A 19,042-nucleotide genomic window follows, 5' to 3' on the forward strand; every position below is an offset into this window, starting at 1 on the left:
TATTTTAGGATGTTATATTAAAAAACAATGGAAAACAAAAATACTGAGATATTCCTTTTTCTCAATACCGTGACATCGGTGTTGTATCAAACTGAACTGTGAAATGTGTGAACCGTTACACCCCAATGCTGTTTTCTTTTGGAGTGAAGTCTTTTAATGTAAAGTGCATCACACACACACACACACACACACACATACACACTAAACTCACATCAGCTGAGCTGAGGCTGCTGTGGGATCCTGAGGTGCTCACAATCCAGTGAACATAAACGTTATCCGGCCCTTCAACGTTAATATCTGCCAGGTGCTGCTGCAATGCTGAACATTAAAGAAAAATACTTTATACACACAGTTATTTTCATCAGCACAATGTAACTGCTGCTGTCATGTTATGTAAACCTGCTGATCACATTTATTTTTTATATCTGAATACATTTATTTACTTATTTATATTTGACCAGACAGTACAATGCATAGACCAAAACAGAGAACAGAACTTACCCATAAATCCACCTTTTGCTATGCTCACAAACTCTTTATTTTTCTAAACAAAAAAAAACAACAACAAACATTAGATTACCACTTACGTTCTTATCAGTTGTCAAATGCTTTCAATAATAATTGCAGCAGCAGATGTAGTTCTGACCTGTAGAAAGTGGGCAAGCACCATGTTCATGTACATGTCCTCTTCTTCCCGTCCACTGCCCATAAAGCACAGATGCTCTCCACTTGCCACCGAGCCAGATTCCAGAGACTGCTTCTGTGCCTCCAGAAGAGACTTCACCGATAGGGCAAACTCAGAGGGATTATGAAGCATCTGTGAATCAATACCATATCATTTACAGTTTTACACATCAAGGACACAGGAGGTGCACAGAGCTGTGTGCAATTACTCTCTGACGCAGCTACACATATTAAAACATTGCATTTTTAAGGAAGCAAGGTGGGTCCAAAGGAAATCAATCTCTATTAGAACTATTACAAACAAATGCCACCTTCTCTGCTTGCAAAAATTCTTACCAGGTCAGAGTCCAGGTGAAAGGCAGTGGAGAGGTGACCAGCATTGTACTGCTCAGCAGGACGGCAGTCAACTACAAAAAATCTCACGCCCTCCTAAACAGCATGCAAATCGCAAGAACATACGAACAACCCTTTAATGTTGAGCCCTGATCATCAACATTAATAAATATGAAAGATAATGTGAAGATGTCTTCTTGGGGAGTGGGAACTCACAGGTTGTAGCTGGTTGGCTTGCAGGATCTCAGGAACCGATACAGGCAAACAGAGAGCCTGACTCAGGTCCATGTCTTCTTCCTTCAGAGCCACCAGACTGCTGCCAAACAGATTATGGTTCTCCTAAAGCACATAAAGCAGATAATGAGCATGAAATACCTGCTAAACATTTATTGTGATAGACCATGACTCTATCCTGATGAATCTATTGTTTTTATTAGGGTTGGGTATCGTTTGGGGTTTATTCGATACCGGTGCCAAATCGATACCGGTGCCAAAACGGTGCCTGAACCGATACTTTTAAAAAAAGCCACAAAATGGTGGATGACACAAGAATATCTTTTTATTGGACAAAAAAGGTTCTTTAAAATGAAAAATCTATTAAAAGTTTAAAGTATACATTAATATATAAGTAAATACAAAACACAACAATAAAATCTAAGCCACCTAACCCAACTACAATAATTTAACAGCTTCAAATTTCAGCAATTCTTTTGCAGAAATATTACCATATTTGCCTTCTCTGGCAAAATAGAGCACCTCTCCTGACTTATTGCATGTCCTGGTAAGACCAGGGCAGGGGGCAGGGTTGTGGCTAGAAGGGGTACAGCTCTGACCTGAAACTAACAATGAAATTAATTGTTCTACCTAAAAGATTGTGTTTTTTTAATGTCTACACTTAGCCCTTACTATTATACATAAAACAGTATTATTGTTGTACATTGTGATAAAAATAACGTTAGATTGATGTGCGCATGCCCTGTGTTCAGATCTGTCTCCATTCTAGTCTAAATCTTTTTTCTCTTCCTATAGGTGGAAGGGTGACCAAATTGTTAGTGTAATCTGTTACGTGTCATGTCATGAAATGTTTTTAATACAAAAACTGTCTAATGTGATCACAATTTCATTAAAAAAAAATTAAGTTCAGTAAGTTAGGTCTATTAATTGTAATGATTTAATTTCAGACAACAAATAAATTATATAGAGAAAGTGAGCAAAGTATAAACAGAGCTTTTTGAAACTATTTGAAACTATTTACGAATTAGTAAACCACTTGTAACGGTCTGGGTGTCTGTCCCTTTAAGGCTCGGGTTTCGGGGTATTTCCCTTGCACTGCACTCAAATGTATATGCGGGAGGAATCATCCTCCTAAACGTTTTTTTGTTGCTTCTTCCTTTTAATAATAACCCCTTTGTTAATGGTGACTGGGTTCGTGTGGTTATTAAGTAACGCACAGTGATTCACTCTTTCGAATCGCTCCAATCGGATCGCGAATCATTTTATTGAGAACAGAACTTCAATGCGTGTATCGCGAATCATTTGATTCATTTTTAGACGATTTACATCAGGACGTAGGAGAGCTTCACAGGATATTTTATCCCAACGGGAATTCAAATAATTCAGCAGAGGCAGGGATGCATAGACTAGAGCAAATCGCGCCCTGCTGATAGTGCCAGCTGATGTCCACAAACTGTCAAACACGGTACATCCCTATGCTTTCAAGCTTATTCCATGTGCCCTCAAATGTTTCATTAAGTTTGACGTGTTTCCCCCTTTACACACAACTGTTGTAAAACATGTGTTGCATGTCGCGTTGTCCTGAATCAATTTTTGTGAAATATAGCCACACTTTAGAACATTTAGTTTTTGGCATTTTAAGTTAAGCGTGTTTAATGTAACGTTAGCTAACGTGGTCTACCTGCTGCAGTCAGAGCAAAAGTAACGATAGGTTCTGAATTCACGTGCTTCTTGGATGGTTTCATTTCCCTACGATTTGTGCTTTTAATTTGAAATGTGAAAATGGCCAGATGTCTTGGATTTGTATCATCAAAGCTTTCCGACGTTCACGTGAGTTTTCTCATTCAGGAAATAATTTTTCCGATCATTCTGACACCCCATGAATGCAGTATTTAAATTTAACTAGCGATCATGCATGTTGACAAATCAAAGCTTCTTACATCCGTGTCATAGCACCAGAAGACAAATATTTCAAAAGACAGTTAAGACACTTAAGCGGCACCGAAATGAGGCACCGAAATTCGCGTTGTGTTTCGGTCCGGTACATACCGGTTATATGGGTACCGGTGCCGTATTGGCACCGGGTTTCGGTACCCAACCCTAGTTTTTATTAAGAGGAAGCTGGTTGCACCCAGTCCAAAGAACACAGATATACAGTGGAAGCCAAAATGATTAGAGCACTAGTATTTTCACCAGCTAAAATATAGTTTTAAGTCAGTTATTTCTATTTTTACAGTTTGCCATTTATTGTATTAATCGAGTGAGATTTGTGTTTGTACAAGGAATCTGACAACAGCCAGTGCTCCACATCTGATCTCATCATCATCATTCAGTTTGTCTGGAACGGCATGAAGAAACAGAACAAACTAAAACAGACTAAATCCAGAAGAACTGTGGCAACATCTCCAAGACACTTCAAGAGACCTATCTGCAAAGCTACCTGAAAAACTATGCACAAACGCAGCTAGGACAAAAGCCGCTTTAAACGCAAAGGATGATCACACCAAATGTTGATTTAATTTAGTTAACAGAAGTTAATTGATAAAGAAAATCTATTTATGACATCATATTTTTGAAAGCATTCTCATTTTACTGCATTTTTACAAAAACTTTTAGCAGACTCCTTGTGCATATAAATCTCACTGGATTATTACAATCAATGGCAAAATGAATGTCTGGAAATGTAAATTGATATTTCCTACTGATAAAAGATAGAAATAACTGACCTAAAATAATTTTTTAGCTGATGAAAATACTAGTGTTCTAATAATTTTGACCACCACTGTAACGCTTACCTTTCTGAGAGAAAGAGGCGTCTTGCTGTTGTAATACTGTGCTAAAGAAAACAAGTCTTCAAGGTCTTCTACATCTAGGAATTCTGGTGATTGCTTCAGCATACCTGGGAAAAAAGAAAATAAAAATTACAGCTGTACACTTTGGACACACTGGACAATGCAACAGATTTTTGTAATGTATTGTTTTAAAAAATGCATGAAAGAATTTACTGATAATTTCCTCTCTGCTTTCTCCTTCGTGGATAGAGATGCCGTCTCTGGACATCAGAAAACAGAAAAAAACATTAACATTCCTCATAAACAGCAAAGTAAAACTGTTCACTGAACAGTCTGAACTGTCACATACTTGGCATTGACAAGGATGATGAGCATGAGGAAGAAGATGAGAAAAGGGTCAGCCTGTTGGAGATAAACATCCCATAAAGCCTGTGACACCTCTGGGGGACAGCTGCTAGAAAAGAGACTGCCCAGCTGCAGGAAACAAGAATTTAAAAAAGGACTTATTAGAATACAGCTCAAAATATTTTGATTTAAATTTAGGATTACGACCATAACACTTTTTCATAATTGATCCATAGTGTTTATAAGTTAAAGGGTTAGTTCACCCAAAAATGAAAATTAGCCTATTATTTACTCACCCTCAAGGCATCCTAGGTATTTATGACTTCCTTTTTCAGTCAAATGAGATTGGAATCAGATTAAAATTTGTACTGGCTCATCCAAGCTTTATAATGGCAAAGGCCAGGTGTTTCTCTTCGACAGTCCAAACATAGCTCCGGGGGTGAATAAAGGCCTCCTGTAGTGAATCGATGCATTTTTGTAAGACAAATATCCATATTTAAGACGTAATAATCACTTTAATCTAAAAAAATGATTACGTTTTAAATATGGATATTTACAAAAACGCATCGATTCGCTACAGGAGGCCTTTATTCACCCCCCCAGAGCCGTGTGAGGCACTTTTTTATTATAGATGGGTGCACTTAACTCAAGAGTGCATTTGTCTGACAGAAGGAAGTCATTTACACCTAGGATGCCTTGAGGGTGAGTAAATAATGGGCTAATTTTCATTTTTGGGTGAATTAACCCTTTAAGTATAATTTAAAGGAACCGTTTGTAGAATTGTGGCCAAAACTGGTACTGCAATCACTTTCAAAATACTGTAGAACGGTGTATCCCCTCCCTCTCCCCCCTGACTCGAGGTTGCCAGCTAAGCAGCAGCATCCAGCAGGAACCTAGGCTGCTACAAGGAGCTTCCAATGGCAAGTGACGAGTCCTACACAGTATTTTTTTTCTTCTGTTGCTTCACGAGAGATGTTTTGCGAAGTAATTATGTATCGCAAAAATTTACTAATGGCGATTAGCCAAATATTTCGTAAAGATGTACTGTAACACCGTGTCTACACCGGACGCGAGTGGCGCAGCGCGACGCGACAAAATACAATAGAACCTTTTATGCCGTCTACACTGGATGCGGCGCGACACGGCAGATCCCCGACAGTAATCTGCTGCCGCGTTCTATTTATGACATGCTCACACAAAGTTTAAATGATTTGCAACGGTCGCTTTGTCGCGTCCAGTGTAGACTCGGTGTAACACCACATTTCAGTCGAACATAGATTGTTTTCATACCCTGCTAGTGGTGCGATATAAAGCTTTTTATGAACGCATTTAGCGCGGGTGACCGTGGAAAATCCACTGTGTACGGAAGCAAAGTTAGCCAATCATAGATGAATCTTACCTGTCCAGGAGAAAATTAGCAACGTTGGCGTCTGTCTTCAAATTCTTCTCCGTTTTCAGCCGTCTCCATCTTTCAAAGGCATCTCCTATACAAATCCTTGATTTATTTTGATAATTAATTTTTATTTTGTCACAACGTATTTCGGATTCATAACGAGGTCTTTTAGGTTTCGTAACGTTATACATGTTTTATCCGACAGGTTCATAGCTGCAGCTGTAACAGAGCTGGCAACCCGGATCACAAAACTGACTTCGTGATTGGTAGATAGCTGGAGGGTGGAGCCTCAGAACAAAACACAACATGACAACAATAACATCAGTTGTGGGCTGCAACTTTCACTTTTAAATGACAATATCCTGGCCGGACCACTGTTGTCAGTGATATAAGTATTTGAAATGAACATGATTTCTTAATGTCTAGTGACATGTCAGGGCCATTTTATGATTAACTGACATAAATTTCTTACATACAGTTCCTTTAAATATTAAGCCAGGGGTTTCCAATCCTGGTTGTGGCAGAACAAAAGCTTGAACCTCAATTAAACACACCTGAACCAGGAGGGTGTGTTGTGGCAAGTTGAAGCAGGATTGGACACCCTTGTACTAAGCCAAATACTTTATAAAATATTCAAACAGAGAATGACTGACCCAGTTGATGGCATAGGCATCGGGAGTGATCTTTTTTGTGTCCAGGAATGAGCAGAATTCAGGCTCATGGTACTGCAGTAGGAGTCTGAAGAGGTGAAATGGTCTTCCCTTCGCAACGCAGTCTCTGCAAAAGGCAAATAATTACCCTATATCAAGAAAACTGACATATAAAGCCCTTCTTCCAACCTAACATTGTCTCTATTGACCTTTTCGGGCACAGAAGACTTGAAAAGGGTGGCATTTATCAGCATTTAACCACCTTTAACAAAACTGAAACTTTCTTTCAGTTTAAATTGTTTAAACTTTGCTACATTTCCATTACCTCAATACCAATTTTGGGGGAAAAAAAAAAAAGAACAAAGCTTCTGGGTTTTATTCTTTTTTTTTTTTTTTTTTTTTTTTTTTTAAGTACACAAAATCACAGACAGACATATGAACACCCCTACCGTGGGATGTATTTATTCATGATGGCGTAGAAGCAGTTGTAGAGGTCTTTGCGAGACAGCTGCAAGCCCAGAAGTGGTTTGAGGATGTGTGGCCAACTAAGATCTGGAGTGAAGGTGACATTTCTGGACTTGCAGTAAAATGTGATCACTGACTCCACATCTGATACCAGGTCCCGTCCTTCCTCCGCTGGTAACCCTAGCTCATCTATATCCAAAGAAAAACATTTACATCAAAATATAAGGAATCCCACCATTTCATATTCATATTTTTCCTCAGTATATTGTTTGAGATAATGGGTTTGTGCACAGAACTCAAAAGAATGCATGGGATTTATCATGACTCCGGGAGCATCCTTCCAAGATAAGCTACTAAGCTAGTGCTGTTGGTTTATTAGCTATTTTTACAGAAAAAACAAGGTGGAATAAATATCTAATTAAATGATTAACTACAGTCAAACCAAAATCTATTCGGACACCCTTATTTCTCACATTAGCTACGTTTCCATTACCCCTTAAATTGCGCAAAATGAAATTGTGAATTAAAAATACGTCTAATGGAAACGCATCAATTTCGCAAAAACTCCCATATATCGCAAAAAAAGTTTTTATGCTTACATGAGGTGGTTTTTCAGGCAATTTGAAAAAGGAATATTTTGCAAAACAGCAATGAAAACATTTTTTTGCATTTACAGGTCACATTCGACTAAATATAGCCAAAATCCGTTGCCATGACTTATTGCAAGAGGAAGAAAAAAAAATGACGCTCTATTCGCATAACATCGGTTAACGGAAACACCGTAATTTCGCAATACGACAAAATATAACAAGAACAAATTCATCTTGATAATGTCAGATAACTTTGATAGAAAGGTATGTAAGAAAACATGGTCAGGACAAAGTGTAAAATGTTTATCTATTTTACTGGTAGTCCATTGTATGAAGAATTTTGGGGTATAATAGATCATAGTTCACTTTATTTTGCTATCCTCCTTTACATAATTGAACTAGAGTGTCCTGTACCCACTAGTAAAAAATATATTGTATATAAATTATATTATATATTAAAAAAAATGTATCTGGTGTCTGAAAAAGTTGAATGTAAATATTATTTATACAGAAAAAAATAAAATAAATAAGCCACAATGAAACTGAAACAGCATCAAATCTTTCATTCTGTATTGTGAAATGTATTTGAGTATAACAGATCATAAAAAAAACGAGATGAGATGTGGGTGTTGCACACAAAAATATATGGCTATTACTGTCATAGGAATAACAATAACATAAAATTGTTATTTTTATTTTTATAATCTAATTTGTTTGGCTTCTAAAACACCAATGTGAAAGTAATTTAGACCACCACAACTAAAAAGAGGGTCAAGTCCCCTTTAAAGTTCAGGTACATATTGATTCACTGACTTTTTTCTGACTTCATTTATTAGAGAAAATAATTGAACTTTAAAAAGTACAAAATTTGCATTTTTTCCAAATCTTCATTTGACTTTTTTTTTTATAAATATCGTATCGTGGACTTCATACTGCGGATATTATCGTATCTTGAGATTTTGATATCGTTACATCTCTAAAAATAATATGTATAACAGATAAGGAAGGTACTCCTGATCCAAAAATAACTTGCTAGTTTAGTTTCAAGACATGCTTTTACAAACAAAAAGAAAGTCTTGCCAACAGTTAAATGTGTGTTAAACGCACAATATGTCACAGGCTGTTTTGAATAACCAGCAGGCTTATAATGTAGACTGTCTTTCTACACATTCATAGAACTGATATGCTATAAATGTGTAGTGCATTACTACACATAAACGGCACAATGAAAATGAGGTGAGGTGTGCAAAGGTTATTCACCAATGATCTGCTGACTGCGGCTGTGAATGAGCGTCTGTTCTGGAAGGTCCAAAGCCCCATCCCATGAGGACAGACTATCTCCTTTACCAGACACGTTCAATGCAATCTGTTAACACACACACAAACACACATGCACACGCTCAACATCAGAGCCAGAAACTAAAAAATAAGGGGGGGAAAAGTATGGTAAAGGAAACGCTGTGAAAGCAACTGCAGTTCAACAAGGCTTTTGAAACACACTGTGTGATCTAAGCTAATGCCATCCCCATGGGGTGTACATTTAAACGGTCCTACACTTCGAGCCTTCTACAGTTTCCTTAATGGCCATTTGATCGATACAGAGGCTCTCTAAAGCCCTTTGGGACCCGTTGGCTCTAAAGGAAACCCTTTAAAACAAAGCTCTGTATGGATCTCTTATGTATTCTGTCATAAGCATGAAAGCTTTTTCTGTCCATCTCATCAACACACAGCATGTACAATCTTTCCAAAGCTTTTTCATAATCCAGATTAGGGCTGGGCGGAATGACGGTATATATCGTTAACGCGGAATGAAATGTGTACCCTAAAAGAATTTTTTTATTCCATGTATTCCGCGAAATGTAAATAAGTGGGCGTGGCCAACTCACGAGCAGAAGCCCCAAACTTGGCAGCGACCTGGGCCCTGGCCACGAGATTGTTGCTATATCTTTTTAGACTGATCAGACTTACAATTTATTTATTATTATAAAAAAAAATTTTACATGAAAAATTTCCTATAGACTTGCATTGGCTGAGAAAAAAATGCCCCCTCTAAAGGAGCAATTCCTCTTCACTCAAGAGCGATGGCCTCTTACCTACTTTCACTTTTGCTTCAGCGCGTACATTCTGTGTACGTACTCACAAAACTAATTTGAACTAATTAAAATTATGATATTCCAGCGATTTCATTCCATCCACCCATAAGAACACAACAAGAGCTAAATTTAGCTGTTTGTGAGCTGTTTTATTCAAAACCAAAAGCAGATCCTTCATCGCGTACATTTTGTGTACGTGCCCACAAAACTACATCATTTGCACGAATTTGACCTCCTTTAAAATGTAAATATTCCAGCGATTTCAGTCCATCCACCCATTAGAACACATCAACAGGTACATTCAGGTGTTTGCTAGCTGCTTTATGTAACACTTCAGTGTTTCCCCTAGGTTTCCAGTGTTGGGGGGGGGGGGGGGGGCGCTTAGGGGGTTGGGTGCCGGTAGCCAACGTTACTTTTTTTCCCCCCGGTACTTTACCCTACTTTGTGAAATAACGAAAACATTATTATAGACTTATTCAGTGGAAAAATAAGTCCAAAACTCTCTATTTTAACATTTTGAACAATAGGGCTCTACCAACTTTTGCTTTTTTTTTTTTTTTTAATTCTTGTGTGTATTATTTTTTCTCATAATCAAATTAAAAGTATAAACATTTATTTATTTTTAATCAAATGAAAAATAAACCCTTTTAATTTTTGGCAAATAAACAGAGGTTTACTGTTAAAATCAATAAATAATAATAATTTAACATTTAAATAATAATTGTAGTATTTTTTCTACAATTAAGTGGTTAATCTTGTTATATTTATTTTTATCATATATATTGTTTCATGTCAATTATTTAAATAGGAATATATAAACACCTACATTATACTGTACAAAAGTAATACAAGACTAATGTTCTGTTACATGTTACTTTTATTTTGACAGGTTGCCTTGAAGTTTCTGTGTGTGTACAGCATGTTATGATGCTAGTTTTCTCAAATGAAACGGTAAAAGTGACACTCACAGCAGCTTTGGATATTGAGTTTATCTGTTCATGCGAGATGCAAATGCCCAAAATTAGCGGGAGCGTCACGTGTGCTTCAGTATATGCGTGTAGTAAAAGCGCGTCTCCACCATTCATACAAACAGAGGCAAACGGAGCATGCAGGATTCATATTGAAACGGTCTTTTTGCATTTCAGTTTTCACAGACACTAGTCCATATCGCGATTTGAATGAAGTAACAGACCAACTTTTGATTTATTAATCCAAAAATCGACGAATTTACGTGGCATTTCGCGCTATAGTAGATTCGGTTTTTATGAATGGAGTCCGCGATCCAGTCTGTGTTTTCGCAGAGGAGACATTGTAAACACGCGATCATGTAAAGACAGAAATGACATGCCTTCGTGTAAATAAGATAAATAACACAAGGCAATTTAGTTTGTTTAATAAAAGAACAATGTATAGCCCTGTTCTATAGGAAAGATAACCTTAATGACTTCTATTGTGATCTGACGCTATATCGAAAATAAAATGAACTTGACATTCAAGGGGGGCGGGGGGTGCCGTTGGGGGGGCGGGGCGCCCCCCTAAGATAATGGTAGGGGAAACACTGCACTTAAAGCCTTTCATGAGCGTGAGATGTTACTGTGGTTCATAGTGCTAATGTTGTCCACAAGAGTGGGCCACAGGATAACAGATCTCAATTCAAAGACTTTTTTACAGTGTTTTATTTAGAAGTCAGAACTCGGACACAAAAGTGTTTCTAGCTCTCCAAGCCAACATTTAAAGTTAGTTATCGAACTTTAGCTTCTAGTTTATTATTTAAAGCCCTTTTGTACATTTTCTGGAATAACTAACTATATAAAAAACTATATCGTGAAAGAATAGGTGAAATAAAATTTCTCATACCGTGAAATAAAATTTTGGTCATACCGCCCAGCCCTAATCCAGATAGTCGATATTTCCACATGATGCTACACAGGCTGATGAGTCAAGCCATTTTGTTTTCAGACACACACACACATATATACCTACCATCCATAACTTGGCCCGCTGTTGTGGGGGTAAGTTTCGGACCTGGATAACACCATCCTGGTTAGTGTCCAGATCACATTCTGCTGTGTCAAGAGCGTCAGCCAGATCATGCGACCTTCAGGAAACACACACATAATCAATGCTCACATGACACACTGTGATCAGGTCTTAAGTAGCATGGATATATTTGTAGCAATAGCTAAAAATACATTGTATGGGTCAAAATTAGCCTACCAATTTTTCTTTTATGCCAAAAATCACTAGGATATAAAGTAAAGATCATATTCCATGAAGATATTTTGTAAATCTCCTACTGTAAATATCAAAACTTAATTTGTGATTAATGATATGCATAACTAAAAACTTCATTTGTACAACTTTGATTCAGATTCGTTTAGTATTTAGATTTTTTTTTTTTTTTTTTTTGCACCCTCTAGATTGCAGATTTGCAGATTCCAGATTTTCAAATAGTTGTATCTCAGGCAAATATTGTCCTATCCAAAATCACATATGCTGATTTGGCGCTTAAGGAACATTTCTTCTTTTATTATTATCAATATTGAAAACAGTTGTTCTGCTTAAATTTGAGAAAACCATTAAACATAGTTTTCAGGATTTTTGATGAATAAAGAGTTCACAAAGACAGTATTTATTTTTCACTTATAAATGTCACATTATAAATGTCTTTACGTTTGATCAATTTAATGCACTCTTGCAGAATTCAGTTTTTAATTTCTTCTCTGACCTCACCTAAAAACATTTTAATGTACATTAAAATCACAAACACCTGAAGAGTTCAGATGCAAACGTCTGCAAGTACCATCTAAAATATTCCTCTAAAATGAGCATTTTTCTCAGTCTCCTATATTTGAAAATGCATTAAAACAAAAAAAAAATTGCTTAGCAGATAGCAAAAAACACCCAGTGAGCAGCAGCCTCTGACATGAATCATTTATGAGCAATATGTTGAGCTCTACAGAAATGAATATTGCCACAACAAATAAGGTGTGTTTGCGCACACCAGCTGACATGGCTATGCAATGAACACACATTATTGAAAATTCAACAACAGGGGAAAATTACACCAAATGCAATATTCAGTCAAAAGGGCACAGCTTGATCAGACGCTCCACTCTCCTCCGGGGTTTCTCTCAAAAGGTACTACAAACTCCAGACACTAGCAAAACCTGGTATAAGAACCTCGTATAAGGATTTTCAAGAGGAAAAAAAAAAAAAAAAGGCCTCGACTTGCACTAAATTGCATTTTCAGCTGAGGTAAAACAGAACGAAATCCTCTGAGGCCTCTTTACCATCTGCTATACCGCCATGAAAAAAAAATCTCAGACAAAGCCCTACTCTCAATACACGGTACTGCTAAAAACAACTGTGCTGGAATCAAACAATGCATATCACTCATTCAAGCACACTGCAAATGATGCACACAACAGCTGCTGCTAAAACACACATGATGTATAACAAAATAAACTAAATAGATAAAGAGCAATTATTCAAAATGACAAAAACACTTAATGTTAACCTGCAATGTAGTACTTAAAGACAAACTGTTTTTATTTTTTAGTATAATTTTTAACCCATTCAACTGATTATTCTGATTCTCAGAATTTCTTCAAAACCTTATCTGTTGTTCACCCTAATAGAATAGGTTAAATACATCAAGAAATCTAAAACATCTAAAAAGTGTAGTTAAACTGATTATCGATGATTAGATGATGAGTTCCACAGTCATTCTAAAGTCCTGACATACTCTTACGAAAGAAGACGAAGATGAAAGCTGTCTAACAACCAGCCATACCAAGCATTCCAAACTGGGGTGAGAAAAATGCCACAAGTGGCCACATCCAGATATTTTGGCTGAATGCCTTAATAATGAGACAGAAAACTTAATGCCCAACAAATGCTTTTTAAGGTGAAACAAGAGCTAAAGAACATGTGAAGCGCTATCTGTGGTTAACAACGGACTTTGATATTACAGACTGATATATATGACACCCTCACACTTTGTTCCATTTATCTCTTCTACGGAATCATTTGTCTTCGTGGTCATTGTCTGTGAAAACAGGAAGGTCTATATTCAGTAGAAAAGGAAGATGACACAATTGCTCACAAAAAGAGGCGTGTCTTTGCAATTCCTATGCGTGAACATGTCCTTTTGTAGAAGAACCACTAAATACTAAACTCAAAAATCGAGGATTAAAACTATTTTTGACAAACTTAGCCATTATGCAGGTTCATTCTAGAACGTTAACCGTTTAGAAATCTATACTGGTATTGGTATTTTATTTTATGGTATTATGGTAGAAAAAAATGTTGACGTCACTATGCTGTCAGTTTAGTTGGGCTGTCAAAAGAAAACACTCATTATCCATTCCTCAAACATTTATAACCTAGGAGTAGTCTCTGATGTTCAGACTTGATACAACTTTCATGTACAAGACACAACTGGAACAGTCATAAAAACATTCTCATTCAAAAGAGTCACTACAAAAAGTTTTTTTAAAAATCGCAGTAAAGTAATCCACCATTCCACTGTAATTTGAGTAGTTAATTAACTAATTATCTATAAACTATGATCTTTGCCAGTATTTTGAACCACAGAGGACAAAAGTCATAAAAGTTAATACTGTTTCAGTCTAAACAAACGGAATCACAGAGTTTCGGAAAACCACCATAGCTAAATAAAAATGTCTTACACAGCTCAACAGAATAATTCACAATTTTAACATAAGCTGAAAAGCGTAAACTATTAGTGAGACAAAAAAAATGGCCATAGTGGCGAAAACATTAACGATATATTATAATTATCACAACTCTATTGTGTTAAAAGCTACGCTAACGCCTTGCCAAATGTGTTTCAACACCCAACTTCTAACGTTACGAAAACACAAGATGCCGTTTAAACGCTTAAAATACGTATTATACAGATAACAATATTAATAAAATGACAATGTCAAACTGCTGAGAAGGTCTGGAAAACAGCTGGAGTCTCCAAACAATACACTGTCTGCTTTGGCTAACCAGACTAACGTTAGCTGTTTAGCACAGCATCGCTGTCTACCTGCTACTCAAACGGCTGCCGTGCAAATGCTACAACATTAACAGTCTTTCTTCAACGGACTTCAAGTTCTAAGTGACAATATCGGACTGGGTGTCATAAACCGTTCTACGGTAAAACTCATCAGTTGTGTTTTCTTACCAGCTGCCTTCAAGCACTTCCCCTACAGCATCCGCCATTGCTGTGGTGACGGTCCACGTCAAGCTGTGTCGTAAATGCCAGCGTCTTGTCGCTACGATCACGACGCACGACGTAGAACGCGATAATAATCAGCGGAACTGTAGATTCTACAAACGCGAGATTTTAGCTTTGATTAATGAAATAAAAGCGTTTTAGACACGCTCGGTTTTGAGGAGATATGACACTTGTTGTCTGCCTCCAAAACGCCTCAGTCGTTTATTTGTTGTAGCCTACATAGCCTAGTCCACTGGCCGTTAAATTAATTAGGATTATTAATTGTAATTTTTTTTCTAACTGTGCATCCTCTTGTTGTATAATGTTTGTCATTTTTAACGTTATTGAAAAAACGCCATAAATACAAAGTTTTTAATTAATAAACGTAATTTGTTTGTGTAAAATACACTACCAGTCAACAGTGTGTGAACACGATTTTTAATTTATTTGATCCAAAATACAGTTAATGCTTAATACTGTAAAATATTTTACACTATTTAAAATAGCTGCTTTCCATTTGAATTTATTTTAAAATGTAATTTATTCATGTGATCAAACTAAATTTTCAGCATCATTAGGCTACTCCAGTCCAGTTTGATTTTCAATAAATATTTAATTATAAATATCAATATTTAAAACAGTTGAGTACATTTTTTCAGGATTCTTTGATGAATGGAGAGATCTAAAGACCAGCAGTTATTTGAAATAATAAAAAAAAAACTTTTGTAACATTATACACTATACCATTCTTTTTTCTTTTTTTTTTTCTTTTTAAAAAAGCTTTTAGTCATTTTTTTTTGGGGGGGGGGGTTATAGAAATTAATACTTTTATTTAGCAAGGATGCTTTAAATTGATCAAAAGTGATGATAAAGGCATTTATAATGTTACAAAAGATTTCTATTTCAGATAAATGCTGTTCTTCTGAACTTTCTATTCATCAAAGAAACCTGAAAATTCTACTCATATATTTATTTATTTATTTATTTATTGAGCAGCAAATCAGAATATAAGAATGATTTCTGAAGGATCATGTGACTGGATGATGTATATGACAGGAATAAATTACGTTTAAATAAAAAAAACTTGGATCTTGGAGCTTTGGATCAAATAAATGCAGGCTTGTTGAGCAGAAAAGAGTTCTTGAAAAAACATACAAAATCTTACTGTTCAAAAAATTTTGACAGGTAGTTTTATTTTATAGGCCTATAAATCTTTGTTTTAAAAAAGGGGGGAAAAGACAAACATTGCTAATCTCCTTTTGCCCACTTCTTGCATCTGCAGTATTTTGGTTCTATTGTATACAGATACAACTTTTGAAAGTTTTTTTAAAAGGGTCACCAAATGCACATTTTCCACAAGTCGATATGATTCTTTAGGGTCTTAATGAGAAGTCTATAACATACTTTGGTTAAAATTTCTCAATGGTAGTGTAAAAAGACTCTTTTTACCTTGTCAAAATCAGCCCTTTTTAGAGCGAGCTATTCTGTTGCATGTTCCTTTAAATGCTAATGAGCTCTGCTTGCCCTGCCCCTCTCTACAGTGGGATAACCAGCCGTAATGTTTACTTTAGCAGAATAACTTGCTAACTAGCACATTACTAAGAAAGGTAATTTGCAAAGATGCATTAAAAACCCTTATGGTGCGTTCCCACCGGACACGAATGAAGCGGCAAGCGTGAGTGATTTACATGTTAAGTCAATGCAAAGACGTGAATAGCCATCCTGCGACGCGAAACGCGCGAATGAGGCGGCGCGAAACGAGCGAATAGTGCGAATGAAGCGGCGCGAATTGAGCGTTTCAAGCATTTGCCGCGCCATACGCGCGAGTTCAAAAATCTGAACTTTGGCTAAAATTCGCGCCGCGTTAACCAATCAGGAGCTTGCTCTAGGAGTGACGGAGGCAGAAATCCGAAACAACAATGGAGGACAAAATCACCGTTGCTGTCTGTGGTTACTCAGAGCTGTACGATACATCTTTGTACTTTTATAGAAACAGGAATAAAAAGGATCTTGCTTGGAAGAAAGTGAGTGAAGAGGTCGGACAATCTGGTAAGTTTAAAAAAAACGCTCTTTACTCAATCTGACCTACATATATATACATATTGAGACTACAAGCAAGCTAAAGCAAGGTAAAGCTGGCAAATTGAGCTCATTCACCTATTTTGCAACTGCTTTCCCGCTGACGAGTGGCAGACGTGAAGTAAATGCACGAATGCGCGAATGAAGCGAGTAAACTTAAATGTTCAAGCGTCCAACTACGCGCAAATAGCGCAATTTATTCGCGCAAGTCGCGTCTGGTGTGAACGCACCATTATACTCACTTCTGCTGGGGGTGAAGCTGAATCATGAATGATTTGCACAAACATAGACGCATATGTAAATCGAGATCAGTGCTTTCCTTTCAAAAACAAAAGTAACGTTAATCCTCTGCATCTTCAGCGGCTCAGATGTCAGGAGTAAATGACAACTGCTATGTTCATTATTACATCCAACAACAAAACACCTCAATCGCTCAATCTGAGACATTTTTGTCTTCCCCTGCACCTGAGTCGACACAATGGTGATCGGACTCAGACTGTTTCAGCTCGGTGAGGGCGGGTCTAAGGTAAGGCGCTCATGTCAATCAACTATCCTGGGAGCGGCCTCTGTTGGTGTGTTGTCACACTGACAAGGAGCTGAGAATGATCTGATGTTAAAAAGAGAATATTACTTTTAAAGACTAAAAAAATACCACTGGGTGGATTTTTATCAGTGTAGGGTGGTTGTGTATCTAAAAAAAGTCTGTTTTCTGAAGAAGTCACCAACCATATGTTTTAGTCACAAAGAGAACAGTTATTGGTCTATGTCAGTGCACCTTTTCCTTACCTTCCTTTTGTTGGAGAAATGATCCAACTGAATGGCCCAACGTGAAATACCCTGACATCTACAACTATTTGTGTCCTTAAACTCTCGTTTTTTTTTTGGGTCGACAGCTTATAAAAACGTATTTATGAGTTTTTTAGCTTTTTTACTGTACACCTTGTGTCATAGCAGCTTTTAGACATTGTTCTGTTTTTTGTTATAAATCAGAAATGAAAAGAAGAATAACGTGCAGTAAACGGTAAAACTGTTTGCACTACAAACTAGTGTAGTGTTCATAATTAATAATACATTAGTGATACCGTTTAGCAATATCAAGCAGCAAAACTATCTGTTTTGTACAGCTAAAGATAGCTGGAAGAGGATTAGACCAAAAGCCAGACCCATAAAATTTACAAATAGCCACGCCCACTCTTACGGGAAAAATAAGGTGGATAAATGTGCCAGTTTAAGCCAAAAATGCCAGTTTTCATCTGCTGTCCCTTAGGCAGCATTTAACTAATATGCACATTTAATAAGCATTAAATACAAATAGTTCCAAATAAAACTAATCAAAACACAAAACCAAACTGGCTTTATGAATAATTGTGGGCAACTCATTTTTTATTCGATATTATCATACATTAATATTACACAGGTAAACTTTACCAACATCACATTTTCCCCTCTTATTGTATTTGTTTATTTTTATTTGAGGCGTTTTTTTTTTTGCACAGCTACTTTCAACAGACCAAGCACAACAAATTCATTTTTAACCGTTAGGTGGTGCCACATAGCTTGCATTGTATAGTGTATTTTAAACAGTTATGGTCTTCAAACATGCAGCAGTCTTGAATGAGTTGTTCCCTCAGAATTGGTCTGTAAATCTATTACTACTAATTTATCAAGCTGTAAAAAGAAATAAGCAAACATGTAAACATTTACATATTAGGCAATGCTTAATAATCAGTGTATACATGCATAGGGAGATGATCACATCCTATTTTTTGTAAACTATTAGTTCTGATCAGGTTAAAGGCCAAGCCCCATAGCCTGTTACACATTCAGTCAACAATGGCTTAAGAATAGAGCTACAATAAGAGAAAATATCTCAATCCATATTTGAAAAACAGTAATGCCACTTTGTTGTTCTGATGTTGAAGTCAACTTAAAGTAAATAATATAAAATGAACTTTATTTTTAAAAAGATGGATGAATGTAGTGAAGTCATGGCTGCAATAGTGAAGCAAAAAAAATCTTACTGTTTTATTAAAAATGATCAAGAACGTTCTTAAATGAAATGAAAACAGGGATTTGTAACCACTACCAAACTATTCATTATTATTATGTATGCATATATAACTAATTAGAATTTTATAGAATTCTCCTCCATAG

The 19,042-nt window shown here is 36.5% G+C and overlaps 1 protein-coding gene across 2 annotated transcripts in view; it reads right to left on the reverse strand.

Moving 5' to 3' along the window:
- Positions 1-14,838, reverse strand: part of tbc1d23 (TBC1 domain family, member 23) — a 24,334-nt gene extending 9,496 nt beyond the window's left edge. For both annotated transcript variants that reach the window (XM_073852126.1, XM_073852125.1), the window contains exons 1-13: positions 14,777-14,838; positions 11,563-11,677; positions 8,747-8,852; positions 6,881-7,085; positions 6,435-6,558; positions 4,393-4,517; positions 4,257-4,303; positions 4,047-4,150; positions 1,234-1,356; positions 1,021-1,113; positions 647-817; positions 502-544; positions 212-318 (exon numbers count right to left, since the gene is read on the reverse strand). In XM_073852126.1, coding sequence (XP_073708227.1) covers positions 212-318; positions 502-544; positions 647-817; positions 1,021-1,113; positions 1,234-1,356; positions 4,047-4,150; positions 4,257-4,303; positions 4,393-4,517; positions 6,435-6,558; positions 6,881-7,085; positions 8,747-8,852; positions 11,563-11,677; positions 14,777-14,814 — 1,401 coding nt within the window. In that variant the 5' untranslated portion in view covers positions 14,815-14,838. The remainder of the gene's footprint in view (positions 1-211; positions 319-501; positions 545-646; positions 818-1,020; positions 1,114-1,233; positions 1,357-4,046; positions 4,151-4,256; positions 4,304-4,392; positions 4,518-6,434; positions 6,559-6,880; positions 7,086-8,746; positions 8,853-11,562; positions 11,678-14,776) is intronic.
- Between the last annotated feature and the right edge of the window lie 4,204 nt (positions 14,839-19,042).

This window comes from Garra rufa, chromosome 12 (genome assembly GCF_049309525.1).
Source record: "Garra rufa chromosome 12, GarRuf1.0, whole genome shotgun sequence".
NCBI classification, from domain to species: Eukaryota; Metazoa; Chordata; class Actinopteri; order Cypriniformes; family Cyprinidae; genus Garra; species Garra rufa.